The 25,544-nt window shown below is 37.1% G+C and overlaps 2 protein-coding genes across 2 annotated transcripts; one reads left to right on the forward strand and one right to left on the reverse strand.

Moving 5' to 3' along the window:
• The first annotated feature begins 14,104 nt into the window (after positions 1-14,104).
• LOC133824054 (uncharacterized) lies at positions 14,105-14,593 on the forward strand. Its single transcript, XM_062256916.1, has one exon. It carries the CDS (start codon positions 14,105-14,107, stop codon positions 14,591-14,593), a length of 489 nt encoding a protein of 162 aa, XP_062112900.1.
• Positions 14,594-20,487: 5,894 nt separating this feature from the next.
• On the reverse strand, positions 20,488-22,159 carry LOC133821092 (uncharacterized). Its single transcript, XM_062253592.1, has 5 exons — positions 21,516-22,159; positions 21,282-21,416; positions 21,089-21,171; positions 20,855-20,960; positions 20,488-20,722 (listed from the first exon to the last, which is right to left on the reverse strand). The coding sequence occupies exons 1-5, from the start codon at positions 22,062-22,064 to the stop codon at positions 20,630-20,632; spliced, it is 966 nt and encodes a 321-aa protein (XP_062109576.1). The 5' UTR covers positions 22,065-22,159; the 3' UTR covers positions 20,488-20,629.
• Between the last annotated feature and the right edge of the window lie 3,385 nt (positions 22,160-25,544).

Raw genomic sequence — 25,544 nt, forward strand, 5'->3', positions numbered from 1 at the left:
ATCCAAAGCCAAGAAACATCATTGAGAAACTTATAAAACCAAGTTGGGCAACTATCTAATGAGCTTAGAAATAAACCCCATGGTACGTTACCAAATGATACCGAGAATCCTTGAGGAGACAATAAAAATTACTTTCATTATATTATTTGCTAGCGATTGTGTACACTTGCACACTTAAGAAATTTTGCAACACGTGGAAATGCAAAGATACTTTGTGTCATTTGCCCAGAAGTACTGTGCTTGTCTGCAACCGTCCAGGAAAACAAACCCTTGAAGGGAAGAGTTACGTAGAGGAATTTAGGGAAGAAAGGCGTTTGGGCACAAAGAAGCTTGGGCTCTCAGTGTTCCTAATGAATGCAAATGATTTTGAGGAGCCTAAAATTCAGATTTTATACTCACAAAATGTGCAAGGGAAGTAGTCGATCACTAGGTACTCGAGAGTAATCCTACGATCGTAGTTTGTCGAGGCATGGATCACGATAAAAAAGGTAGGAGAAAAGGTGTTCTGGGTACAATGTGAAAGGATGCTTCCGATATAGTTTGGATGGACATGTCAGGTACGGAATATACTTTTTGGGCATGGACAAGACCCCTTATTAATTTGTCCCAATATACAGGCCTAGCAATGGGGAATTGACGTGTGGCGTTGCCTTATTAGTAAAGAGGGAAAGGTCCAGCCCAATCGTTTCCCCCCGAGCACTCCCCTGAGACAATCATCTAGTTAAGTCTCCACTGTCCGAGGACGAGTAATGACTTGGGGGGCAAATGTTGTCTGTGTTTTCGTCAAGTTGACATGTGGCACTCGTTGAGTGTTCATAGAACTCAGGAGGTTATTTAGCATGCCTCGGCCTCGGAGAAGGCTTCCTTAGATCCTACTAGGTATTCTTTAGCCTCTTAGAGGAAGAGTTATAGTATGATGGTTCTTCACCCCAGAGAATGATGGCAGTTGTCAAGCACTGCATCTTGGGACCACCAACAGCTTCCTGACACGTGACACGCCCCGCATGTAGTGGTATCGTTTCCTTAATCAAGACAAATAGCATGTCCCAATGTGGTGCCTAATAGGGGAAGATGTGCAGCCACTCTATGACATTGTCAGCGACATGTCCTCCCAAAAAGTGGTGGGTTGATACCTCGTAAATGGGCCTCGTGCGATCTGTACAGACCTTCCAATTTTTTATCACAAGAATTGTAGTATTTGGGACTAAGATCCCATCATTACGAGGGATAATAACTACTAAAGTCCCACTTAATTGTCCCTAGCCACTATAATTATGGTGGGGATACCCCATTGTAAGGAGTTCGACAATTGTGTAATTTGAGCAGCATATACACTGCCAAAAACCTCCATTGAAGCTTGACCTCTCAAACTTCAAGCATCTCAAGATAATAGACTTGTGGAGCAAGGTTGTTTGATAACCTGAACCACGTAAAACTCGGCGTCATTTTCATTTTCTTGTAAGTTCTCTTTATTTAAAGTTGATAGTGAAAAAGGCAGTCAACACTTGCTATTTCCATTATTCATTTGACAAAGAAATTATTCCTTGATTTAGTTTAAATTGCTCTTTTTCATTATTTTTTTTTTAAGTAGTTTGCAAATTCTTAATTAATCACATCAATTCAAAGTGTTTACAAACAAAATTGTTAGAGTTGATTTTTATAATATTTAGCTTAAATCGATCATTGTGGAGACGATTTAAATACTTATCAATATATTACTTGATTGAAGATTATGTATGCTTGCATATCATAAAAGAAAAATCGCAATAGTAACATTTGGAGGTGTTTTAGGTCGATGTACGGGGTCAAAAGTCAGTGCAATAAACACTGCATCTCCTATCTTTTAGCAGCCCAGACAGGTGACGCATGGGTCATCTGTACGGACCCTTATAGTTATGTGTTTTGGCTCCAAAATTTATTTTTAAATTCTCTAATCTCATTGGTTGACACTAATGACAGTTCCTACACTTTTAAGGAGTTTATTTGAGATTTTAGTGAATTGATCACTTTCCACTCTCTTTCTCTCTCTAACCTTCTAGAAATAGATATTGTAGATCTTTCTCTTAGCTTTCCACAACTTTTTGAATTGTCCAATTTCAAGTTATCTCAAGAGAGTTATGGCCAAAATACGATTAGTTGGTGTTGTAGAGTCTAGGCGCATGCAAGTCTCTGAGGGTCGCGGTGCTGACGTAAGGACGAAAGTTTCCCTTTAATTTTTAGGTATTTTTAAGGGCTATTTGTTGGGGGGTTATAAATAAATCTTGGGGAATCCTAGAGACATAGAGGAGGAAAGAATCATAGAAAAACAACTTGGAGGCTATTGGAGAGAATTTTTAGAGTTTTTCTTTTTTTCTTTTTCTCTATGCATTTTTATTTTATTTCAATAGTTGTTTTTGTTATTATAATGAATTAAATTTCTTTTTTAGTATTTTTAATACAGTCATTTGAATCTCTATTATTAATTATGATAGTTTTATGATTTCTTCTTCATATCTATATTGAATTGTTTAATTTATACTTAATGATTGTGAATGCTTGATCACAATTTACATGACTTATGATTTTGATTCAAGACCTAAAAAAAGAGAATTGAATATGCTATAAATACATACTAGATGAGAATACATCTATGATTTGTGTAGCATTTAAGTTCTAACTCTTAATGCCTTTACATGTTAGAATAATCAAATAGATGTAGAAGAATTCACATGTAAATTAAGATCTTATAACTTGAGAAAGAATATGATTGATTTAATGAACTTAATATCTATGACGACCAAACTTAAAACTAATTAATTTATTAAATACTTGGTATTTAAGTAAATTAATACATACATAAATCTCTTTAAAAAAATAAAACTTTTCTCGAAACTCTTTTAAAAAATAAACATGAATTAAACATATTTTACAAATATGCAACTCAACAAACTAAATCATCTTTTTTTTATGCATAACATAAGTAAAAATGTTTATTTTAAGACTCAACATAAAAACCATAGGTTAAAAACTTTTAAAACAACTTATAGGTAGCAACCCCTTGACCCTCAGGTCAACCAATCACGACATGCATATATCTGATCGAGCCTACTCCAACTCATCGCCTCAACAAACTACACTTTTTCCCTTACCTGCAACACAGAGTACCCGTGAGCTAACACACAACAAGAAGAGTTATGTAGGACACAATTCCCAAAACCCAAACATAAACATAAAACATACAATAGTTTAAATGATCACAATCTAAATCATATACTACTCATAATCTATATCTTAAAATATATAGTTCCAAAAAAAATTATGTCGCATCATAACATAATCATAGCACAACTTAACATATCATAGCATATCACAACACAATCATAACACGTATTATCGATGTCGTTCCAGTCATAAACCAATGTTGATCTTGTCAGTTGTGCAACCGAGCACGAATTAACATAAGCATGCATTTTTTTTCGTAACGTAAGCATGTATTTTCACATCGTAAGCATGAAATTTATCATAACATGAGCATGCATTTTCATATTGTAAGCATGATACGTAAATATACAGCATATTCACACATATCATAGTCATACATAACTTGATATAGCATAATCACGCAAAACATTCATAACACGTAACATTATATCATATAAATGATACAATCATACTTAAGTACGTCGAGTATACACCCTGTGTGCAGGTGTCCACTCTTCTTACCTCAAGTCCAACAGCGACACAATCACTTCCCTTCAAGTGCATTGTCGAGTCATAAATCCAAAACATACAACATATATCATTTAGAGACTCATAACTTAAACCAAAGGTCATGAAGGAAATCTTACCCTTCCTAAGATCCAATCAATCTTATATTATCCTTAGGAAAGTCCTAAAAATGTCCCCAAGAAGTTAGGAAGGAAATTCCCCAACGAACTCCACTTGAAACAACCTCAACACGACCTTAAAAATCCCCAAAAAAATATATCTTTCGCTGCATAGCACTGTAGTGCTACTATTCGACAGTTCTCCTAAATGGCGTTGGGGCAGTGATTTGAAACATGTCCGTCGACTCAACTCGAACAGCCATAACTTTCTCAATTTGAATATGTTTTGAACGATTCTTTTTGAGTTTTTCTCGTCTTAAATCCATCTACATCATCATACAGTTCTTAAAGATAAGTAAAATGCCAAAAATTCATGAGAAACCCCTAACTCCATAACCCTAACAAACCTTATGCAAAAAAAACTTCTTCTTCCCCAAGCTATCTTTCCAATCTTCAAAACCAGCAATCATAACTTACAAAATTAACTCTATCATGTTTCTAACCATTATAGATTAACAACCTAGTCTCTAACTTGCATATAAAACCAACCATCCCAACCTACCATGCTTTCTAATCAAAACCACCATTAACATAACCAAATGCTTCAAGAAAAATCAAATAAACTTAAAAGTATAAAAAGGTCTTACCAAGATCATGTATAGTAACCCAAACTACGAAATTATTCTCCCAATGCATCATAATTAAGATGTCGCACAAGTGTCTGATGATCCATATGTATTGAAGAAATCCTCATTCTTCTTCTTCTTCTTCTTAATTCTTGAACCCTAGTCTAGAAAGAGTGAGAGAGAAAGGGAGAGAGAGAGAGAGTTGTCTCTTTTGTTTCATGTGTAGAGCAGCCACCAAATTAAAATTTTGAGTCTAAACCATAATCCTAATCTCTCACTTTCTATTTATAATGACTCACTATCACCAAATTAACATCATACCATTGATCTAAGCTATTCCAACAATTTCACAAAACCCCTTTTAGTAATTCTCCACTAAATTGTTAGTTTTCATAATTCAAATTAACTTATTCCCTATAAGTTCTCTTTATTCCATTATGACCCTTCAATAATTATTGACAATAAAGCCCTATCACTTGAAGGAACCATGATTCATCACTTTAGTACATAATCTGAACACCCTTGATATATTCCAACATAAAATATCTTACATAGATATTAATATTACAGAAACATACTCATTTAATCACATAACATGAAATTTTACAAAATTACAAAATACTTCTCAAGATTATTAAATTACAAAATTTTCCTCACATGCCAAAATTACCAAAAAACCTATGAAACGAAAAGGCAAATATTACACTATCATTGTAGAAAAAAGAGTCATGAAATTTGATTAATCATAATAATATAGTGGATAGTTGATAAAATGAAATACCCTAGGTTTTTACTCCATTGAATTATTTATTTGTTTCTTGATTTGCGTTTTTATTTCTTTAGTTTATTTTATTAATTTTCAAATAGAATTGAATTAAGAAAATTTGGTAATTAATAAAAAATACGTGTGGGAACGATACTGTATTTATCACTTTACGTGCACTTGCGTAGTATATAATTTTTACAAAACAAAGCAAATAAATAATGAAGCGGAATATAAAGACATGATTGTAGAACTAAGACTAGCTAAGAAACTTGGAGTCAGATGGATCAACATATTCAGTGACTCGTAATTCGTAATAATGAAATGGAAGGAAACTACTAAGCTCGAGACAACAAGATGACCACCTACATTAGCAAGACGAAAAAGTTGCAATCAACATTCGGTGAATTCACTATCAATCAAGTACTCCGAGGAGAAAACAATCATGCGAGTGCATTAGCAAACCTAGGCTCATCCATCTAGACAACCGTTCCCAAAACAATTCCAGTACTATAACTTCAATGGTCGGTTGTCTGGAAGGATAAAGAAAAACAAGTAAACAATCTCTATTAAACGAACATGGCTAACTCTGATACAAGATGTAGAGTCCAAGAACTTTACTTAGCTAAGTTAGATAGTAGTATCATAGTAATAGTAGTATTATCTTTATGACTGTGGATTTTTGGTTCAGACCGGGATTTATTTGGACACTCATAGTAGTACTTGTAGATTTTCTAAGTTTAACCTATAGTTTAAATATATTAATTTTAACCTAAGGTTTGATTAATATGACTGATATTAAGGATAATATTTATTATACTACAAGGTTTAGATAAGAACCAATAGGATTTTAAGCACATGTTATGTATGGGTTATTAATGATTAAGTATTTTGAGGATTAAATTTATTAAGGGTAAAGTTTGAATGCTCTAAGGTCAGTCAGCAGCTTTGAAAACGTTTAAGGGCATAGTGAAGGTTGTTTACTCAATTCAAATTAAGCTAAAAATGTGTAATTTCGTGTTTAAATAATCAGCGTATGTCGATATATCGCAGCTATAGGGGGCGATATATCGCAGTACGAGGATACGAAAAACCCGAAACGATGCACGTTTGCCTCGGGCATACTGGCCCAGGCGATATATCGCCTACAGGGGGCGATATATCGCCCCTCTCAGCATATTTTGAAACTTTTTGAAATCGTTTCCCATTCAAACCTTCAATCTCTTGATAAGTCCAGCATCTTTTTGAACGAGTCTTCAGCCTCTGTTGAACGATAATTCAAATTATTTTCACTTAAAAAGCCATTATTTTTATTCAAGTTAAATGAAGATCTCTTCATTCCTAAACTCTATAAATAGGACCTAGTACCCAGCCATTATTCATCATTTACTCTAAGTTCAGAGGCTGCAAGTTGCTAGGTGAGTGTGAGAGTGTAAACACTTGGGTTGGGAATCATAAGTTTGATCATCATAAGCTTATCAAACACTTGGGAAGTAAGATTTTATAGCATTTCGGTTCAAGGTTTAGATCGTTCTTATAAGTCTTCAAGGTATCCCAAACTCTAGTTCGTTTCTGTACTTTTTCTTTAAAAGTTCTCATAGTCTTCTACTCATTCTAACCTTATTCTTATTTTGGTTAGGAAATCTAAGTTCTTGAGCAAAAGGTTTTGGTAAGTATATTTTAAAAGTATAGTTCCTTCATCTCTTTCATCTCTTTTTCTTCAATAGACTCACCCTTTCATAAATGGATTTTAGGAGTGTTCCAAAGTCCCAACTCTGTCCTCATATCCCGGTAATTTTGGTAAGGAAAATATGATAGAATTTATATGTTATATGTTTTTTATATGTTATCTTATGTTTTTATGTTATGAAATATGTTATGTTATGTATGTTTGTAGGCTTGGGCATATGACCCATATGACTAACAAGCCCCAAATGGATTATGGGCATATGACCTGCTTAGCTAGTAGGACCCCACTAATCTAATGGGCATATGACTTGTTTAGTCTATGGGACCCCAAGTAATAATGGCCATTATAGTATGTGTATGATATAAGTGTTATGTTATGTTTTTATGTTTCTTATGAAATTTATGTATATGAACTATGTGTTAGATTTTCCTTGCTGGGCATTAGGCTCATTCCTTTTTGTTTATATGTACAGGAAAATAGTCTTAGTGGCGGGAAAGGTTCTTGGAAGCTTGGAGAATGTGTATTGAGGTCGAATGGATTCAAGAGCCGAGCGTTACGATTCGAGGATGTAGTTTTGTTTTTATGGTTTTTACATGTATTTTTCCGCACTTGTTATGTAATCCCTTTTTATTTTAAATTATGTTTTGTTTTGTTTTTAAAACAATGGGATCCTATATCCTAACCTAAATTTTATGGAAGTTTAACTCTTATTTTTTAAGTTTCTTAATAAAGTTATGGTATTTTCACTTGTAAGTTTTATTAAGGATTAATATGTATAGTTTTCGTTAATGGTCCAAAAGTCTAGAGTAGTTAGGTCATTACACAAGAATATCTGGAAAGCGACATATTGCTTGAGAATAATAATGAGTCTTGACAATTAAATGCTCAGTCACTCCACTTCTCAATCATACAAGGTAAACTCTATAGACGATCATTTTCTGATCGATATTTGGTCTGTTAACAATGCAGAAGCAAAGTATATACTAGCTGAGCTACACGAAGGAGAATGTGGAAACCACTCGGAAGGAAGGAGCTTGGCACACCGAGCCCTGACACAAGGATAAAATTGGCCTAGCATAAAATCTAACTCATCCGACTATGTTAAATGATGTGATAAGTGTCAACGATTCGCTTAAACACCTCACCAACCTCTAGAATGTCAAGTTACAACCACGTCCCAATGGCCTTCCATGAAATGGGGAATGGACATAGTCAGCAACACCCAATACAACAACTAAGTGTCTTAGAATTAAAGGTCCATGAATAGAAAATACAACTAGACAACTTACAAAAAAACATAAGATAAGTCGAGAGTTCATACAACAACTAGAAATATAAATGAAGGACCAAAATAGTGATCCTTTTAAAGAAGCAGACAAATGCAAAGTCAGCCATCCAGATGAGGATCATTAGCAGTCATAACGATAAGGGATCTCATTACTCAATAGCCTTACCATTTTGATACGCAATAACCATCTAACCACGATACTGGATTTCAACTTCCAGCCTGATCACCAACATTCGCTGCTCTAGCATGGATACTTTAGTTTGAATTTCCTTAAGCTTCGCGAGAGTCAACTTCAATTTGTTGGCTTCAACCTCATTAGCCTCAAGTTAAGTCCTCAAATCAGCAATAATCTAGTTAGACTCCTTTTTTGACTCTTTCAATTGGCCAACTTCACTATGAAGACCATTCATTTGACCTCTTACTTCCTTTAAGGACACCTATAGAGACTTGATACTTTCCTTCAGCCAGATAACCCCTTGCAGACCCTACAACAATGCAATACAAAAATGTCAGAAATGAGACATTAGCAATCATATTCAGATACATCTGAGGAAAGAAACTAACATACCTGAAATAAATGGGAGACATTAGTATCAACCATCCCATCCACACCAATTTTATCCATCATGTCCCTATCCTCGGGCCACAGTAGTTTATTAATCTCCCACAAGTGTGGCCCAACTCACTGTAAAACAGCAGCATAAGATCGAAATGAGAGATCAATCGTGTTGCTAAATGGATCAAACGGCTCAACTTGAGCAGCTTTTTTCTTCTTCTTTTGAACTCATGGTAGGACGAGAGGTTCAACAATACACATAATCTCTTTGTCCGCACTGATGCTACCACCAAATGACTTTTTCGCTTGATGCACATATTCCAGAGAATTCAAACCGGAAAGAGGAAGAGTGTATGGCTAAGACATGACTATGTCTGCAAATAATTGCTCAGCCATCGTCAACTCAGTCAAAAAAGTGGGCTTATATCCTAAAACTTGAAGACATCTTTTGATAAACACAATATGAGGATTATCACAACTCTAAAGAATAAGAATACCTTCAGGAGGCGGAAGGACTAAACGCCACAAATAGTTTTGGCGAAGACTCAACTCGAATAGTAGATTCTTCCAATCACGAATCGACTTTGGAAAGCTACGGATGTGTGAAAGCCAACTAGCTAACTACCTTGAATCTCATAGATACTTAACGTTGAGCTTACCTACAAAATCAATCAAAACATTAGTAAAGACAAGTAAAACAAATCTCACAAAATATACAACTACACCAAGAAAAAAAATCACATGCAGAAAACTATGCATAAGGAATCTTACAATCAGCTGGAAACTGCAGCGAGTCAAAGGAAACAATAAAGTAACGAGCCTTCCACCTTTTATCTCCAAATTTCATTTAAGGAATCAAATGTGGCTTTTTTCCCCTACCCGTAAGTTGATATCTACCCTTTTCATTTAAATATTTATTCAAATAATAGGCAAATAACAACTCAGCTACTCCAAACGTTATACTATGTCTTTTACAAAAAACTTCAAGGGTCGTCAAAACGCGTCGGTCATTAGGGTTATGATATGAAAGCATGCAGCCAGGCGTACCATTAACAATAGTTTTGTCGGTATCAATTCCTCTTCTACTAGCCCCACCAAAAGAATGATCACCTAATTCTACCACTGTAACCCAGTTGCAATCAACCTTCCCATCAAGAATTTCAAATTGAGAACTAAAATTTTCCTCCCTAGACTAACAAGACAGTCGACTCAAATAGTCTGGACAACTGCCACAGTTGCTGGCATACATAATGAAGTGACCACCTAAGTGAATATATTTTTTAGTTAGACATATCACTAGGCAACAAACATATTCACCAATCAACTAGACATTTTATTAAGTAACAAAATATTCACAAATCAGTCGGCGTACTAGTTAGATAGACATATTACAAAGCAAACAAATATTCACCAGTCAAACTAACACACTATTTAGAGCAATCACCAAGTAAATTAATATCTTACAAGACAAACAGTAAAAAATTGTTGAGAAGATCAAACATAATGCAAAATCTACAGAATCAAACGAAAAATACAAATTGAACTTACACAAACTAACACGAAGAACAAGATAAGAACATTTAAAGGATAAGAAAGGAGAACACAAACTTACCTCTTGAGAGAATTTTTACTCCAATCTTTACACCACTCCACCAAGGCCCCCAAAATGTTAGCAAAGTTGAAAGCAACCTCCCATTTTTATAGGCATAAAACACCTTAGATGGATGTCGATTGTTAACCAAAAATGGGGCCTATTAAAAAGTACTTGGTTTTCTAAAAAAAACCTCAAGCTCTCATTCAAACAACATTCGGCCCACTCGGCCTCTCAATCCACCCAGCCTTGCACACTCGGCCTCGCACACTCAACTGGTAAAAAAATGTATTTTTACTGTTTGTCTTGTAAGATAGCAATTTACTTGGTGATTGCTCAAAATATCCTTTTTCTATTTGACTGGTGAACATTTATTTATTTAGTAACAAGTCTAGCTAAGTAGTACGTTTGAGTGATTTGTAAATATTTTGTTACTTAATAGGATGTCTAGTTGGTTGGTGAATATGTTTGTTGCCCAGCAGTATGTCTAACTGAAAAATATGTTCTCTTAGGTGGTCACTTCATTATGTCTGTCAGTAACTGTGATAGTTGTCTAGGCTATTCAAGTCAAGTATCTTGTTAGTATAGAGAAGAAGATTGTAGTTCTCAATTTGAAATTCTTGCTAGGAGGTTGTTTACAACCGGGTTACAGTGGTATGATCTGGTGATCATTCTTTTGGTGGGGCTAGTAGAAGGAGAATTGATGTTTCTAAGTAATATTATTATTGTCTCATTTCTAACGTTTTTGTATTGCATTGTTGTAGGGTCTGCAATGGGTTATCTGGCTGAAGGAAAGGATCAAGTCTCCACAGGTATCCTTGAAGGAAGTAAGAGGTCAAAGGAATGATCTTCGTGGTGAAGTTGGCCAGCTAGAAGAGTCGAACAAGGAATTTGATAAGATTATTTATGATTTGGGGACTCAGCTTAATACCAATGAGGTTGAAGACAACAAGTTAAAGTCGACTCTCGCGAAGCGTGATTAAATTCAAGCTAAGGTAGTCAGTTAGAGCAGTGGTTGTTGATGATCGAGCTAGAAGCTGAGATTCAGTATCATGGTCAGTTGACTATTGAGTACCGAGATGGTAAGCCTGATAATTGGGATATTGCTAAGTATATTGTGGACCTTGAAGAGTTGGAGAAGATAAGGACTAAGGAGGCAGCCCAAGCGGATGGGTTGGCTATTTCCTTTGGCGACATGACTACTAATGATCCTTCTATGGATGGTTGACATCGCATTTGTTTGCTTCTTTAAAGGGATGGTTATTTTGGTTCTTCATTTATGTTTCTAGTTGTATGAACTCTTGACTTATCTTATGTTTTGTTGTAAGTTATCTAGTTGTATTTTCCATTCCTATAACTTAAATTCTGAGAAACTTAGTTGTCTGGTTGTATTTATCGGGTACAGGCTGGCTGCTTGACTTGTCTGGTTCTGTTAGCACCCCATTTTCCCCCAATCTAAGAGTAATATATTGTCATTATTGAAATTAGACTTAGATTTGTTACTTGTTCCGTTTGTAATGATGAAGGCAATAATTATCATTTTGTTGGTGTTGTTTGAACTATTTTTTATTAAAATGCAGGTGTAGTCTAGACTTATAGTCTAGGCAATCTCCCTGGATCGTCTATAAGGAGGAAAAATAAAATTGGTTATGATTGTGGTCGCGCTCCGTAGAGCTGCCTCCATACTATTTGCAGGGATCAATCCCAAATGTAGTTCTGGCTCCGTAGAGCTGCCTCCATACTATTTCCCCTTTTTTTTTCTTGATCTAGAGAGAGATATATGTTTTTATTCTCTTTTTTTTTTAAAAAAAACTTTTAAAAAAAAAAATACTAACTACACTCCCTTAAACTTATTTCTTTGTATAGGCTGGAAGTGTAGTTCATATATAAAAAAAAAAAAAAACAATCTTTTTCAATTTTTGTACATATACTCTCTTTATTTATTTTTTTAGAATCTCATTAACTTTCACAAATGACCCCAATGCGAATCCACACCATATTGTCATCATGTGTATCATAGTATCTTTAGGGAATGATTTATATCAAGGTTTCAATTTTTAGGCTTTATTAGTTGCTCAGAACAAAAGGGTACAATATTAAGCTCAACAATGGTGATCAATGGAAAATAAATTCCAGCATTGGCAAGAAAGGCTCAAACGATCCAAAAATGACCTAAATCATTTTTCGAAACAAGCATGATGTATTATTTTGCCTCATATAACAAATAAGCAAGTTCTAGAATTTATAATTTCCCACTATACAATCCACAAATCCATTCAATATGCATCAAGAAATTCAACTGTACAACTCACTGAGCATGAAAAGGTTTTCTAAATATGTTAGCACACTAAAGTGAAATACAAAAGCAGTTAACCAATTACACAAGTTTTCATGAATTCATTTTCTTTGAATTATACCATCTATCATTCACTTTATCTTCATTGGCAATCATGGTTCACAATAAAATCACGTTAGACTCAAACTCAAAACTTAAAACTCAAAATGACATAAAACAAAAAATGAAGCACAACATATTCACAAACACAAATATACACAAATAAATACTCTAAGAACATACACAAATTTTTAAGTCCCTCCCCCAAACTTAAACTAAACATTGTCCCCAATGTTTATAAAAGTTAAGGAAAGAAGACTTACCTGCTATGAATCATCTCAAAATGGTGGTGGCTCATCAAACAGCCTCCACTAAGGCGGATATTAATAAAAAGTTTGGTCTACCTCATTATTGGTCGTGCGATACAGAACTTCATTATCCCGGTCCACCCGTCCCCTCGTGTAGTCATAGAAAGCACTCAAGTATTGGTGAGTGTGCTGTCCTTGTCTAATGATGTAATCAAGGTGGGCGGTGTTCAAGTCGCTCGGTGGCTATAAAGCCAAATATGGTGGTTGCTCTCTTCCGACTGCCTCCCCTTCTGGCTGTGGAGCATTCACATTAGCCTAGGCATTTGCTTGTTCTCTTTCCTCCTCAGCTTGTGCCCCATGAGGTCATGGTGCTAGAGGCTCCACAGAAAATGGCTGAAAACTATGCATGGCGGATCGATAAATAGGACTCATGCCTTTCATATAATAGTCACTCGGGTACACCGGCACCTCCCATACCTCGCACAGGCCCATGATCATAGACCCATGTTCCAATCCAACAGTAGTATGGAGGTGACACAAATCACAAATATTGGACCGTATCACTCTCTCAATATCCATCGAGAGCCCCTTCATAATGGCATATATCAATAAGCACCAGTCAATCCCACCATCAGATAGGTGAGTATTAGGCATAAGCCTAGCACTCACGAATAGCATCCAAGCGCGGGTTACCCTATTCATTTGGTATCTCTTAAAAGTCTTTGGTTGCCCCTCTTGCATCACAAATTGGGATCCAGGAATACCCAAAGTTTCATTCACATCATCCCAATCTATATTCCAGGAAGTGACCAACCTATGGTATTCATCCTCTTCCCTCGGTATCACCAGTAAGCCATACAAAGCATCAATATTGTCCACATCACACTCCACCTCAATCCCCCTACAAAATACCTTCCTATTCATAGAACCCGGAAAGTTGGCATAGAATTCATAGACCATTGGACAATTGACCTTGGTCATTTGCTTGTCCACAAAAGTCTTCCAATTTCTCCCTTGAATTTCTTGTCTAATAGTCTCATAAATGTCGTCTTGGAAGGGAGAATCATCATATTCCATACCTCTCTCCTTAATGAGTCCCCGTAGACAACACTTTTGATAATGCTCAAAAGCGTCCTTATTAATGAACCTTGAAGAATCATACTCAACCGGAAGGGGTGGTTGTGGAATGGGCTTGGGTATACTCAACCAAAAGTGTCACCATGTCGCTTGGTATTTGGGAAGGCTTGTCATCTTCCTGTGGAGCTTGAACATAGAGCATTTTGGGCTCATGGACCTGAATGAGCTAGAAGAGTTCTGCAACGAGGCTTATGAAAATGCTAAAATCTATAAGGAGAAGACGAAGGCCTTCCATGACAAGCGTATCTTGTGTAAAGACTTTCAACCAAGGGATAAAGTGCTCTTATACAATTCAAGGTTGAAATTATTTCCGGGCAAGTTGAAATCGAGGTGGTCGGGACCTTTCACAGTGGTGGTATCACTTCCATATGGTGCAGTACAGATACATAGTGAGAAGACAAGGCATTTTAAGGTGAATGGTCAGCGATTAAAGCACTATATTGAGGGCCAAGTAGAGAAGGCAAAACCTGTTGTGATATTAAGACCCCTTTGAGAAGGGAAGGCACTGTCCGGCTAAAAGACGTAAAAGACAACGTTGTTTTTATTTTTATGCTTTATGTTTTGTTGGTACAATTTTGGTTTTAAGTTTTAATTTTTAGTTGTAATGTTTATTTTTCTTAAGTTTCAATTAGGTTGTACTTAGGATCCGTGAAAATCGTGAAACAAAATATACTGGAAAAAAATCGTGTGGAGGCCAAGTCGTGACTTACTTTAGCTAAGTCGCGACTTCTGGGAATGTCAGGATCGAAGAAAATGAAAGTGGGAATTAGTGCAGCGGCATGCTCATTAAGGCTACGGCGCTTGCCAAAGTCAGAGAGTGGTGGATTTTCGAGGGGTGATACGGGCCGCAACATGGAGTTTTAAGGGCCGCGGCTTCTAGGAAATTTTTTGAGGCAGGTCGCAACATGGAAAAGCATGGTCCGTGACGCGCCCCCATATCAGCCTATAAACCAACATTTCCCTCATTTTTCCCCACATAATTCAAAACTACTTTCTCTCTCTACGAATTTTTCTCTCATTCTCACTCCTCTAACCCATTCTTTCATCCTAATTTCTCCCCAATCACTCTAAAAATCCAACACCCACTCCAAAAGTTCTTCAACTCAACCATCAATTACGAATTTCTCACCAATCCTAACCTTCAATCCATCAACCTAACCCTAGGATTCATCAAATCTCTACATTTGAAGAAAGAAGGAGGAAGTTTGGGGGAAGACATACATTGGGTTAAGATTTGTCTACATCAAGGGTTCTAGTCTTCCAAGGGTGAGTAAGTTTTATTATCATACACTTTCATTGGAAATTCTATCTTGGGTAATTTTGGGACATGAATTTTTAAGGGGAGGTGTTGCCCAATTTTCTTAAACCCTAATACCAAAATTTTGAGATATGGTCACTAGGAAGAACCTATCTAGGGCAGCCACTACCAAGAAACACAACAGTGCATCCACATCCCACCAACCACTACCATTACCCAAGCCCATTCCACAACCACCCCTTCCGGTTGAGTATGATTCTTCAAGGTTCATTAATAAGGACGCTTTTGAGCATTATCAAAAGTGTTGTCTACGGGGACTCATTAAGGAGAGAGGTATGGAATATGAGGATTCTCCCTTCAAAGATGACATTTATGAGACTATTAGACAAGAAATTCAAGGGAGAAATTGGAAGACTTTTATGGACAAGAAAATGGCCAAGGTCAACTGTCCAATGGTATATGAATTCTATGCCAACTTTCCGGATTCGATGAATAAGAAGGTATTTTGTTGGGGGATTGAGGTGGAGTGTGATGTGGACAATATGGATGCTTTGTATGGCTTACTGGTGATACCGAGGGAAGAGGATGAATACCATCATTTGGTCACTTCTTGGAATATTGATTGGGACGATGTGAATGAAAGTTTGTGTATTCCTATATCCCAATTTGTGATGCAAGAGGGGCAGCCAAATACTATTAGGAGATACCAAATGAATAGGGTAGCCCGCACTTGGATGTTATTCGTGAGTGCTAAGCTTATGCCTAATACTCACATATTTGATGTTGGGATTGACCAGTACTTATTGATATATGCCATTATGAAGGGGCTCTCGGTTTATATTGGGAGAGTGATACGGCCTAGTATCTGTGATTTGTGCCACCTCCATACTACTACTGGATTAGGACATGGGTTTATGATCATGGGCCTGTGTCAGGTATGGGAGGTGCTGGTGTCCTCGAGTGACTATTATATGAAAGGTATGGGGCCTATTTCTTGATCCACCATGCACAATTTTCAGCCACCTTCTGTAGAGCCTCCAGTACCACGACCTCGTGGGGCACAAGCTAAGGGGGAAGGAGAACAAGTAAATGCCCAGGCTAATGTGAATGCTTCGTAGCCAGAAGAGGAGGCAGACGGAAGAGAGCAACAAACATAATTGGCTTTACAACCACCGAGGAACTTGAACACCGCCTGCCTTGATTACTTTATTAGACAAGGACAACACATTCACCTAGGGGTGAACATTTGACCTGAAAAACCTGCAAACCCGCTTGATCCGCAACCCGAAAACCTAATTTTTTTGCAAAACCCGTCGACTTCGGGTGAAATCCGGTCCGAATCTGACATGGTTCGGGTCGAGTTTGGGTTTTAAAATTAAGGACGCACCCGAACCCGAACATAACTAAAAAAAAAATTCAAAAAAATTAATATTTTTTTAAAAATAATTACTAAGGCCCAATTTGTAAAAAAAAAATCAACATTATCAAACTAATAACAAAGTTTAAAAAAAAAACATGTGAAAACAAAAAAAATAATAAAAAAGGTGTCAAAAAATGGTATTTTTTAAATTTTTTTACCAATGCCCATTTTTGGACCAATCCCACCCAAAACTCAACCAAACCCAAAAATTTCGGACCAGATTCGGTACCACTTTCCTCCACCAGAAACCCGGAAAACCCGAACACAATGCACCTGAAAACTCGACCTGTGTACACCCCTACATTCACCAGTACTTGAGTGTTTTCCATGACTACACGAGGGGGAGGGTGGACCAGGATAATGAAGTTCTGTATAGCACGACCAACAATGAGGTGGACCGGACTTTCTATCAATATCCGCCTCAGTGGAGGACTTTCTATCTTCGCCTCTCACATTAGGACTGCACTGACGACTGTCTCGGATATGGCCAGGTAGACAAATAATGTCTCACTATCCTTTGGCTTTGACAACAAAGGGGGGCTGGTCAGGTAGCACTTGAGTTCAGCCAATGCTACCTCACACTCTGTCGTACACTCAAATGTCTTTGACTTCCTTAACGTGTGGAAGAATGGATAGCATCGTTCAAATTATTTTGAAATGAATCGATTGAGTGCAATGATACATCCAGTTAACTTATGCACCTCATTAATGCATTTTGGAGGGGGATTCTTTGGATTGAATTTGTTTGTGCTAAGTTGGCTTCAATTCATATCTGAGTAACCAGGTAGCCAAGGAATTTTCCTGTAGTGACACGAAAATAGCATTTAGTCGGAATCAATTTCATGTTATATTTTCTAAGAATTTCAAATGATTGTTTTAAATGACTAATATGGTCCTCAGCAACGAGGGATTTGACGAGCATGTTGTCGATGTAGACTTCCATCATCTTCCCCAGCAAGTCAGTAGCCATCTTGTTCACCAATCATTGGTAAGTCGCCCCTGCGTTCTTCAATCCGAACGACATAACTTTGTAGCATAATATGCCCAGGTTGGTCATGAAGGTTGTCTTCTCTTGGTCGTCTGAGTGCATTAGGATCTAGTTCCATCCTGAGTACGTGTCCATGAAGCTAAGTAGTTCATGACCGGTTGTGGCGTCTTCCAGCATGTCTATGTGTGATAATGGGAACGAGTCTTTAGAGCACGCCTTGTTGAGGTCTGTGAAGTCGATGCATACTCACCATTTATCATTCTTCTTCTTCACAATGACCACGTTGTTCTGCCACTCAGGGTAATGCACCTCCCTCACAAATTTGTTCTCAGTGAGCTTCTGGAATTCTTCGTTGATTTCCTTGTTTCTTTCAGGGGAAAACTTCCTTCTCTTTTGCTTTCTTGGTAAGTAATCTGGGTCAACCTGCAATTTATGATTCCAGTTATGTTTGGATGGGACCAAGCAAAACCGTTATAATTATTAGAAAAGAATTCGAAAATCTTTATTCTGATGTCGGGGTCTAGTCTCGTTCTGATCTGGACTTTGTGGTCTAGGATGTTTGGATGGATCTAGACTTCGTCTAACTCCTCTATGTTTGGTAGGTCTGGCAGCGAGTTAGTCGTTCCTTCCTATTGTAACTGTTATAACTGGGCAAGTTTGGCTTTCATGGTGGTTTGATAGCATGCCCTCAAGTCATTCTGCTGTCATCTGATCTTTTTTACCCCCCATTTGGTTGGGAACCTCAGTATTTGGTGGTAGGTTGATGGCACAGCCTCCATCTCGTGTATCCATAGTCGGCCTAGTATGACATTGTATGTTAAGGGTGAGTCCACCAGGAACCTTGTGTACAAATTGACTCCTTCTGCATATACAGGTAGCTCAACCTCCCCTACTGTGTTCTTTTGTTCTCCACAGAAGTCAATGAAGACGGTAGTTTTTTTACAATCTTAGACTCATCTATCCCCATTTCCCTGAGAGCATTCATAAACAAAACATTAGCTGAACCGTCGTTATCAATGATAATGTGTTTAGTTAAACAGTTAACAATATAAAGTGCAATAACAAGAGCATCATGATGTGGGTTGAGGAGACTGGTTGACTCTGATGTAGAAAAGTTGATGGTTTGAGATGGTGAGTTAGTCGTAGTCTTCTCTGTTCCACTTGACTCCCCGTTAGTCCAGTTGGTCTGTCTGGTATGTCTTTTAGCTGCTGAATGGGTGACTCCGCTTACTTCAGAGCCACATGTTATCACGTTGACGGTCCACTCATGGGTGGGGGGTCTGGGTGGAGTCAGCTTTCTCTAGTTGGCTGACTTGTCTTCCCTGCTTTGGAAGACTCTTTTGCCTTTTTATATTAAGAGATTGGTCAGGTGTTCGCATTTTGATAAGTTTGACACTTCGAGCTTTAGGGTAATGAATTCGTCTGTTCGTTGGCCATAATCAACATGGAAGTCACACCACTTGGTTCTGTCCCTCTAGTCGACTAGTGTTATCATCTTTTAGGGCACCTCACTCTGTCTCCTAGCCCTTTTAGCGCCGCTACAGCTTCAGTAAGCGAGATTGATAGGTCGTACTCTGGTATTTTTCGTCCATCTTGTGGCGTGTCTCGAATGACCAGTTGTACTCCCTTCTTCTTTTCTCAAGCCTAGTAGGATATGGGTATGACTCGGATCGTCTGTCCCTATGTCGTATGTCCACCCTTGAGTCTCTTCGGGTATCCTTCTTTGTGGGGAGGAGTGATAATAGTTAGCTTTGTCTTCCTCCCACTTGATCTGTGTCCAGGCCTTGGCGATGACGTATTCCATTGTCTTGCAAGGGTACTTGGTAAGCTCTTTGTACTGATATGAGTCGTAGCGGAGACCTTTCCAGATGGCTGAGATGGTTGTGTCTAGATTGCAGTTGGTAATGGATATCTTCTTCTTGTTGAAACGACTTACGTAGTCACGGAGAGGCTCCCCACGCTACTGGACTATAACATACAAGTCTTCTGCAGACTTCTTGAGTTCAACCTATGTCTTAAGCGCCGCCTCAAGCTTCATCTTCTCAGCAGCCTAAGCCACCAGCTCCTCAAAAAAAGCCTAATGAATTGCAAGCAGCTTTATTGACCCTCGCCAACACTCAGACTCAGTTTATGACAAAGACGAGATCCTCCATTAGAAATTTGGAGATGCAAGTGGGTCAGTTGGCGAATATGTTGAATACTGGGCCTCAAGCAAATTTGCCTAGTAATACATAGGTTAATCCTAATAAATATGCATACACATCTTGCTCTTAAGGTGTAACTTGAGATTGGCGGATAAATCCCCATATCATGATACGCATCTTTGTATGTCAAACCATCAAAAACTCACCTATAAATATGCCATTTTCAACATAGTGCTCCGAGGAGTAGAAAGTTACTGGTTGGACCGAATCAATTCTACAACCAAAACACATACACATCTTGCTCTTAAGGTGAAACTTGAGATTATCAAGGAATGTATTAATTGTTTATCTCTGTAATTTATCAATCAAAGAGAATCAGAGAGATTATATCATTAAACTAAATAGTCCAAATCATAGTCAGTACTGAATTGCCTTCTCCATATTCACATATAGGAAATTATGTAAAGGTCTGTACTTACCAATTACATAAATAGGCTAAAAGTTTAGTGTCAAATACCGTAGGCTCTGACTGTACTTTATCATGTGGAACAATGAAACTTATTCGTGACACATTAAATTGTATGAGATATAAAGGTCTTAATAAACAAAACAAAACAAAAAAGTGTAATTTAACAGAGAAAAGGAATCATTGTTCCATGCCTGTACAATTAACTCATCATACTACTGATTATGATTAAACAACCAAGATTTACACTTTACTAAGCAGCCTTAGTACCAACCTTCCATCCATTAAATTCTTCAGAGCTCAACATGAAGGAGCTGGCATTTCGATGTCCACCACCTCCAAACTCCTGATTCATTTTTCCGGGAAAAGAAAAAGAAGAAAGCTGTAATTTAGTAATTTAGTTCTTTCTAGCTATAATATGTGTGTTATGATCACTATGACCTACATGTTCAGATAAATTACAAAAGAAAAAACTCACCTGGGAAATGAGTGTTGTGTCTTCAGATTCCACACTCCTTAAGCTTACTTTTAGAAACTGATCATTTTCGAGCTCAGGGACTCTGTATACGATGGCCCCAATGCCTCTAAAGAGAGTAGAAAGCCACATGAGACATCACAAATGGGAAAAGAGGGTTGAAGCCAATACCATTAACCACAAATGTGGTCAATTATTTCTTTTTTACAACTAGTGTTAGTTTAGAATGTAATGTACCTTAAATTAAGATTGTGGCTCTTAGTAGCTAACTGGTGCCCAAGTTCACTCCTTAACTCGGCAATAGAATCAGCACAGACAGCCTATATATATAAATATATATACATATATATATATAGTCATAAATAACGTATAATTAAGAAGATGAGATAAGAAATTTTGTTGAAAAAAAACTTGTGTAAAGAGTAAATACCAAACAATGTCCAAACCGTCCACCACCAAGTGCAATTTCAAAGGACTCATTCAAAGCTTCATCTATCAATCTCTGCTTCTCTGATAAGCTTTTCATGCCTTTACTAATCACATCCTCTAAGTCCAAACTAAGTAACTGCCCAAAACCACACACACACACATATATATATACACACAAAAATCTCTTAGTGTTATTAAAACTGTACTGAATAGACTAGAGACAATAAATATGTACCTGGTCAAACAAAGAAGGGTTCAACTCAACATTGAATTCGATATTCAAATCTTTAAAGCCACTACTGAAAGCTTTACTATTAGGCAGCCTCCACCGCCAGAGATCTCCATCTTCAATGTACTCAAACAACGGCCGAGCACGATCGAACTGGGCAAGCACCGTCGCATTGCTAACCCTTTCCTTGAAATAATCAAAAGCGATGGTGGCGCCACTCCTCTGCATGTCGATGATTTTGGTCACGTTGTTCTCTCTGGCGCCGGCGCCGAGGGTCTCGAGAGCGGTCTTGTGGTGGTCCAAAATTACGACATTGGGCACCTTAGAAGCGACATCGGGAACAAAGCCGGAAGGGCCAACGAAGTCGAGAAGGTAAAGATGGGTGATTTCGTGGATAGGGAGGTTGTGAGAGGTAATGGGGTTGTAGACGGTGTTGGGGAAAAAGAGGGTTGGGATTGAAGCAGCAGAGAAGTAGAGGTGGGCGGCGAGTGCGGCGAGAGCGCCGTCGGGGCAGGGATAGTGGTATAGAACTGCGGCTTTCATTATGGCGGCCATGTCTTTCACTTTCCGTTCACTCTCTCTAGTCTAGTCCCTTCAACTCGAAAACGCCGTCGGAGCATGGATACGAGATTATTTTTTTAGTACGAGATTTTACTCGTTTAAATTTGGCAAACAGTAATGTTACATTTGGCATAATCCACCAAGATAGTATATGTTTACACGTGTTGGTAATCCATGGCCTACTTTTTTTTTAACTCTTTTGGTATCTAAATTATTCAGATATTTTTTTTAAAACGTTTCAAATGTTTGTTGTGATTTATAAAAAAATTAGAATCATAAATTATACATATGTGTATATAAAAGTGTACGCTATTGTAACTTGACTCTAAATTTACCTTCATTGTTTAAACATGTTAACAATCTTCTAAAGTTTGTAAATGAAATTTTGAATTCACTAAAACAATGAAATAACATTTATTCAATCAATTTCGTAATTAAAACTACACTTTTTGTAACTAATATTTACATTTAGTAACTTAAAATATTTTTTTAATTAACATTTATATAACTTGTTGGCGGTCTTTTTCTCTATCAACATAATCTGAAAGATTAAAAGAAATACTAGGGAAGAACACAAAGATTTTACGTGGTTCGGGCTATAAAAGAGCCATAATCCACGAGTCTCTATTATTTAGTAAACTTTTCAATGGTAGTTCTCAGGCAACGTGTATATTGCACTGAGTTACAGAGTTTCCCTCTCTAAAAAAACCGACTCATTTACAAGTAGATAACACACCGTATTTTATAGGGGTTGGGGACATTAATGTTAATCATCTATCATTAATACAAAATCCACCCACCTTGGGGTGTTAATGTCGAATTAATACATAAAGTTCTGCACTAAATAGATACTACGACTCAAGCGAATTGCACAGGGCCCATTGCAGAAAGTTGCATACCAACTTTATGGGGAATGTATATCTGACTTATCAGTGTGCGGCGCACATTTGTCCATGTTAGGCGGCGTTGTGGGAAATATCAATTATCGAGTTTACGAACTTGACACCACCAATCGAGGCTCACCAAAAGTTGTCAGACAATCATCTGGTGGCCCACAATTGTAGTGACTGACACCTGGCAGCTCCCCCAGGTCCGAGGACCGGAATCATAGACCTAGGGACGAGTGAAGAGAGATCCCTGCCCCGAGGACAGACCTCGAGGCGTGACCTCACTCGGAGACATCCACGACTTATCAACTGGCTTGAGACGTGGCCTCATTTGGAGGTACCCTAGCCATGAGGACAGACCTCGTGTTAGGATTAATGTCATAAACGCATGAAAAGACATTTTATTGGTTTTAAATAAAAGTACAATTTTATTATATTTGAATGTTATAGTTATTATTTTAATTAATTATATATTAATATCAAGAAAATTTCATATTCATTCATGGGAATATGATCTTGTATTAGTATGAGAGAATTAAGATCATATATAATGAATAAAATAGTCAATAACACACTACAACAAAAATCGATTTTAGGGGCAACGCTTGTCGCCCCTAATAACCATAAAAGCCGCCCCTGATATGTCTCCCCTAATAAAATGCGCCTAATATTGTACATTAGGGACGACTCAATAGGTCACCCCTAATATTCCAATATCAGGGGCAAAGCAGTCGCCTCTAACAGTTGGAATGTCGCCCCAAATATTTGCACATTTGGCATAACTTTAGTCGATATGTCGCCCCTGATATTCCAATAGTCACCCATGACACTTGATTACTAATACCATAAGATTTCGCCCTAAATATTTTCACGTGGCATAAAAGTTAGTCGATGTGTCGCCCCTGATACTTTATTATTTTATTTATAAAAAATAATAAAATTAAATAATTAATTAAAATTTTATTTAATTATTAAAATTTAAATCATTGAAAACAAATATATTAAATATTCAAATTAGTTCATTAAGATAACAATTATCCATATTGTTAATACATTAAGATAAAAAATATTCATATTGTTCATATAATGTAACAATAACTAACAATAAAATAAACCTAGTCTCATAAATCAGTTACCTCGTCCTCCCTATTATCTTCTTGTTGCGGTTGTGGTTGATGCGGTGGCTGTGGTGGCTGCGGCGGTGGCATCGGCTAGGGATATTGGGGAGGTGATGTAGACGATCCTACTCCATACATGTAGGGATATGACGACTATGATGACGGTGGAATCAGGCACGGATAAGGTGATGGTGTTGCTTCGTACATGTATGGAGGTACCATAGGTTGAGACGGCGCTACCCCATACATGGAAGGATGGACTGGAGCTGGAGGTTGAGAAGACGAAGCTCCAGAAATATTGTCGATATCAGGCATAGGCGGCATTTGAACGTTTGGTGGACGAAATGAAGGTGGTAAAAATTGAGACAAGAAATTAACTTGGTCAATCAATTTCTGTAGATTATTCTCCAATTTTTCTATATGTTATGATGAACGTTGAGGAGGAGCTTGAGACTCGCTGAAGTGAGAGTGTTGGGTAGATGATGACCCCGACCCCTTCAATTTGCACCCCACTCCTCGCTCGTGTCCACACCTTTGGCCCAATATTTTTTGTAGTACCTCCACCTGATCAACTGTTGTCAAACCATCATTATTGGAAGCGGCAATGGATGTTTACTGAGTTTGTAACTCAAAATCAGCCTTCAATTTTTCCTGTTTTCAGAAAATGTTAGACAGTAACAATAAATATAACTCTATGAATATTAAAAAATATAATTCAAACTTACATAATCTTGGCGAGCATCGTCGTTCACGAAATCATATGTTGTTTTCTTCCAGTGGTATTCCTTTCATGACTCAATAAGGTCCGGGTTTGCCTAAAAAATATAACCCAAATGTTAGAGAACATATAATTTAAAATAATATAATTTTGATAATATTTTAACTTTCACTTACTTTTTCGTGGCGGATAGCCGCTAGCGATTTTGTACCCTGCGTTGTAGAATACTTGTGTTTCTTTCAATTTTCCTTATTCTTTACGGAGAGCACAATAAATTTCGGACTTGTAAATAACTGATATATCTGCTTCCACTCGTCCTTGTTAACATCCTTGGTTGGGTTGTTTAGAACTTTTTCCCAATCCTCTAGTCCATTGAAGTGTTGATCTGTGAAAATTTAACACGCAAGTTTATGTGATCGAATCAAGTAATATATGATGAGTAAAGTGTCGATCCCATGAAGACTGATATTAATTACCAATATTTAACTCTTGACTCTAATTGATTTAAATGATAATTTCATAATTATGAATTAAATAATTACTACTAAAATTAAAGAAAGTAATTAATCACTAGAGCAATTCAGAGATAAAAATATGATTAATTCAATGGATGTAAAAGCTAGGGTTTTAGTTTCATCAACCATCCACTTATGATTCCTAACCAGTTTTCAATATTTCTTAATTCTAGTGTGATAACAGATTACAATGATATATTATAGTCTTGCTAGGATCTATAATTCTCTACAACATA

This window comes from Humulus lupulus, chromosome 3 (genome assembly GCF_963169125.1).
Source record: "Humulus lupulus chromosome 3, drHumLupu1.1, whole genome shotgun sequence".
In the NCBI taxonomy this organism is placed as follows: domain Eukaryota; kingdom Viridiplantae; phylum Streptophyta; class Magnoliopsida; order Rosales; family Cannabaceae; genus Humulus; species Humulus lupulus.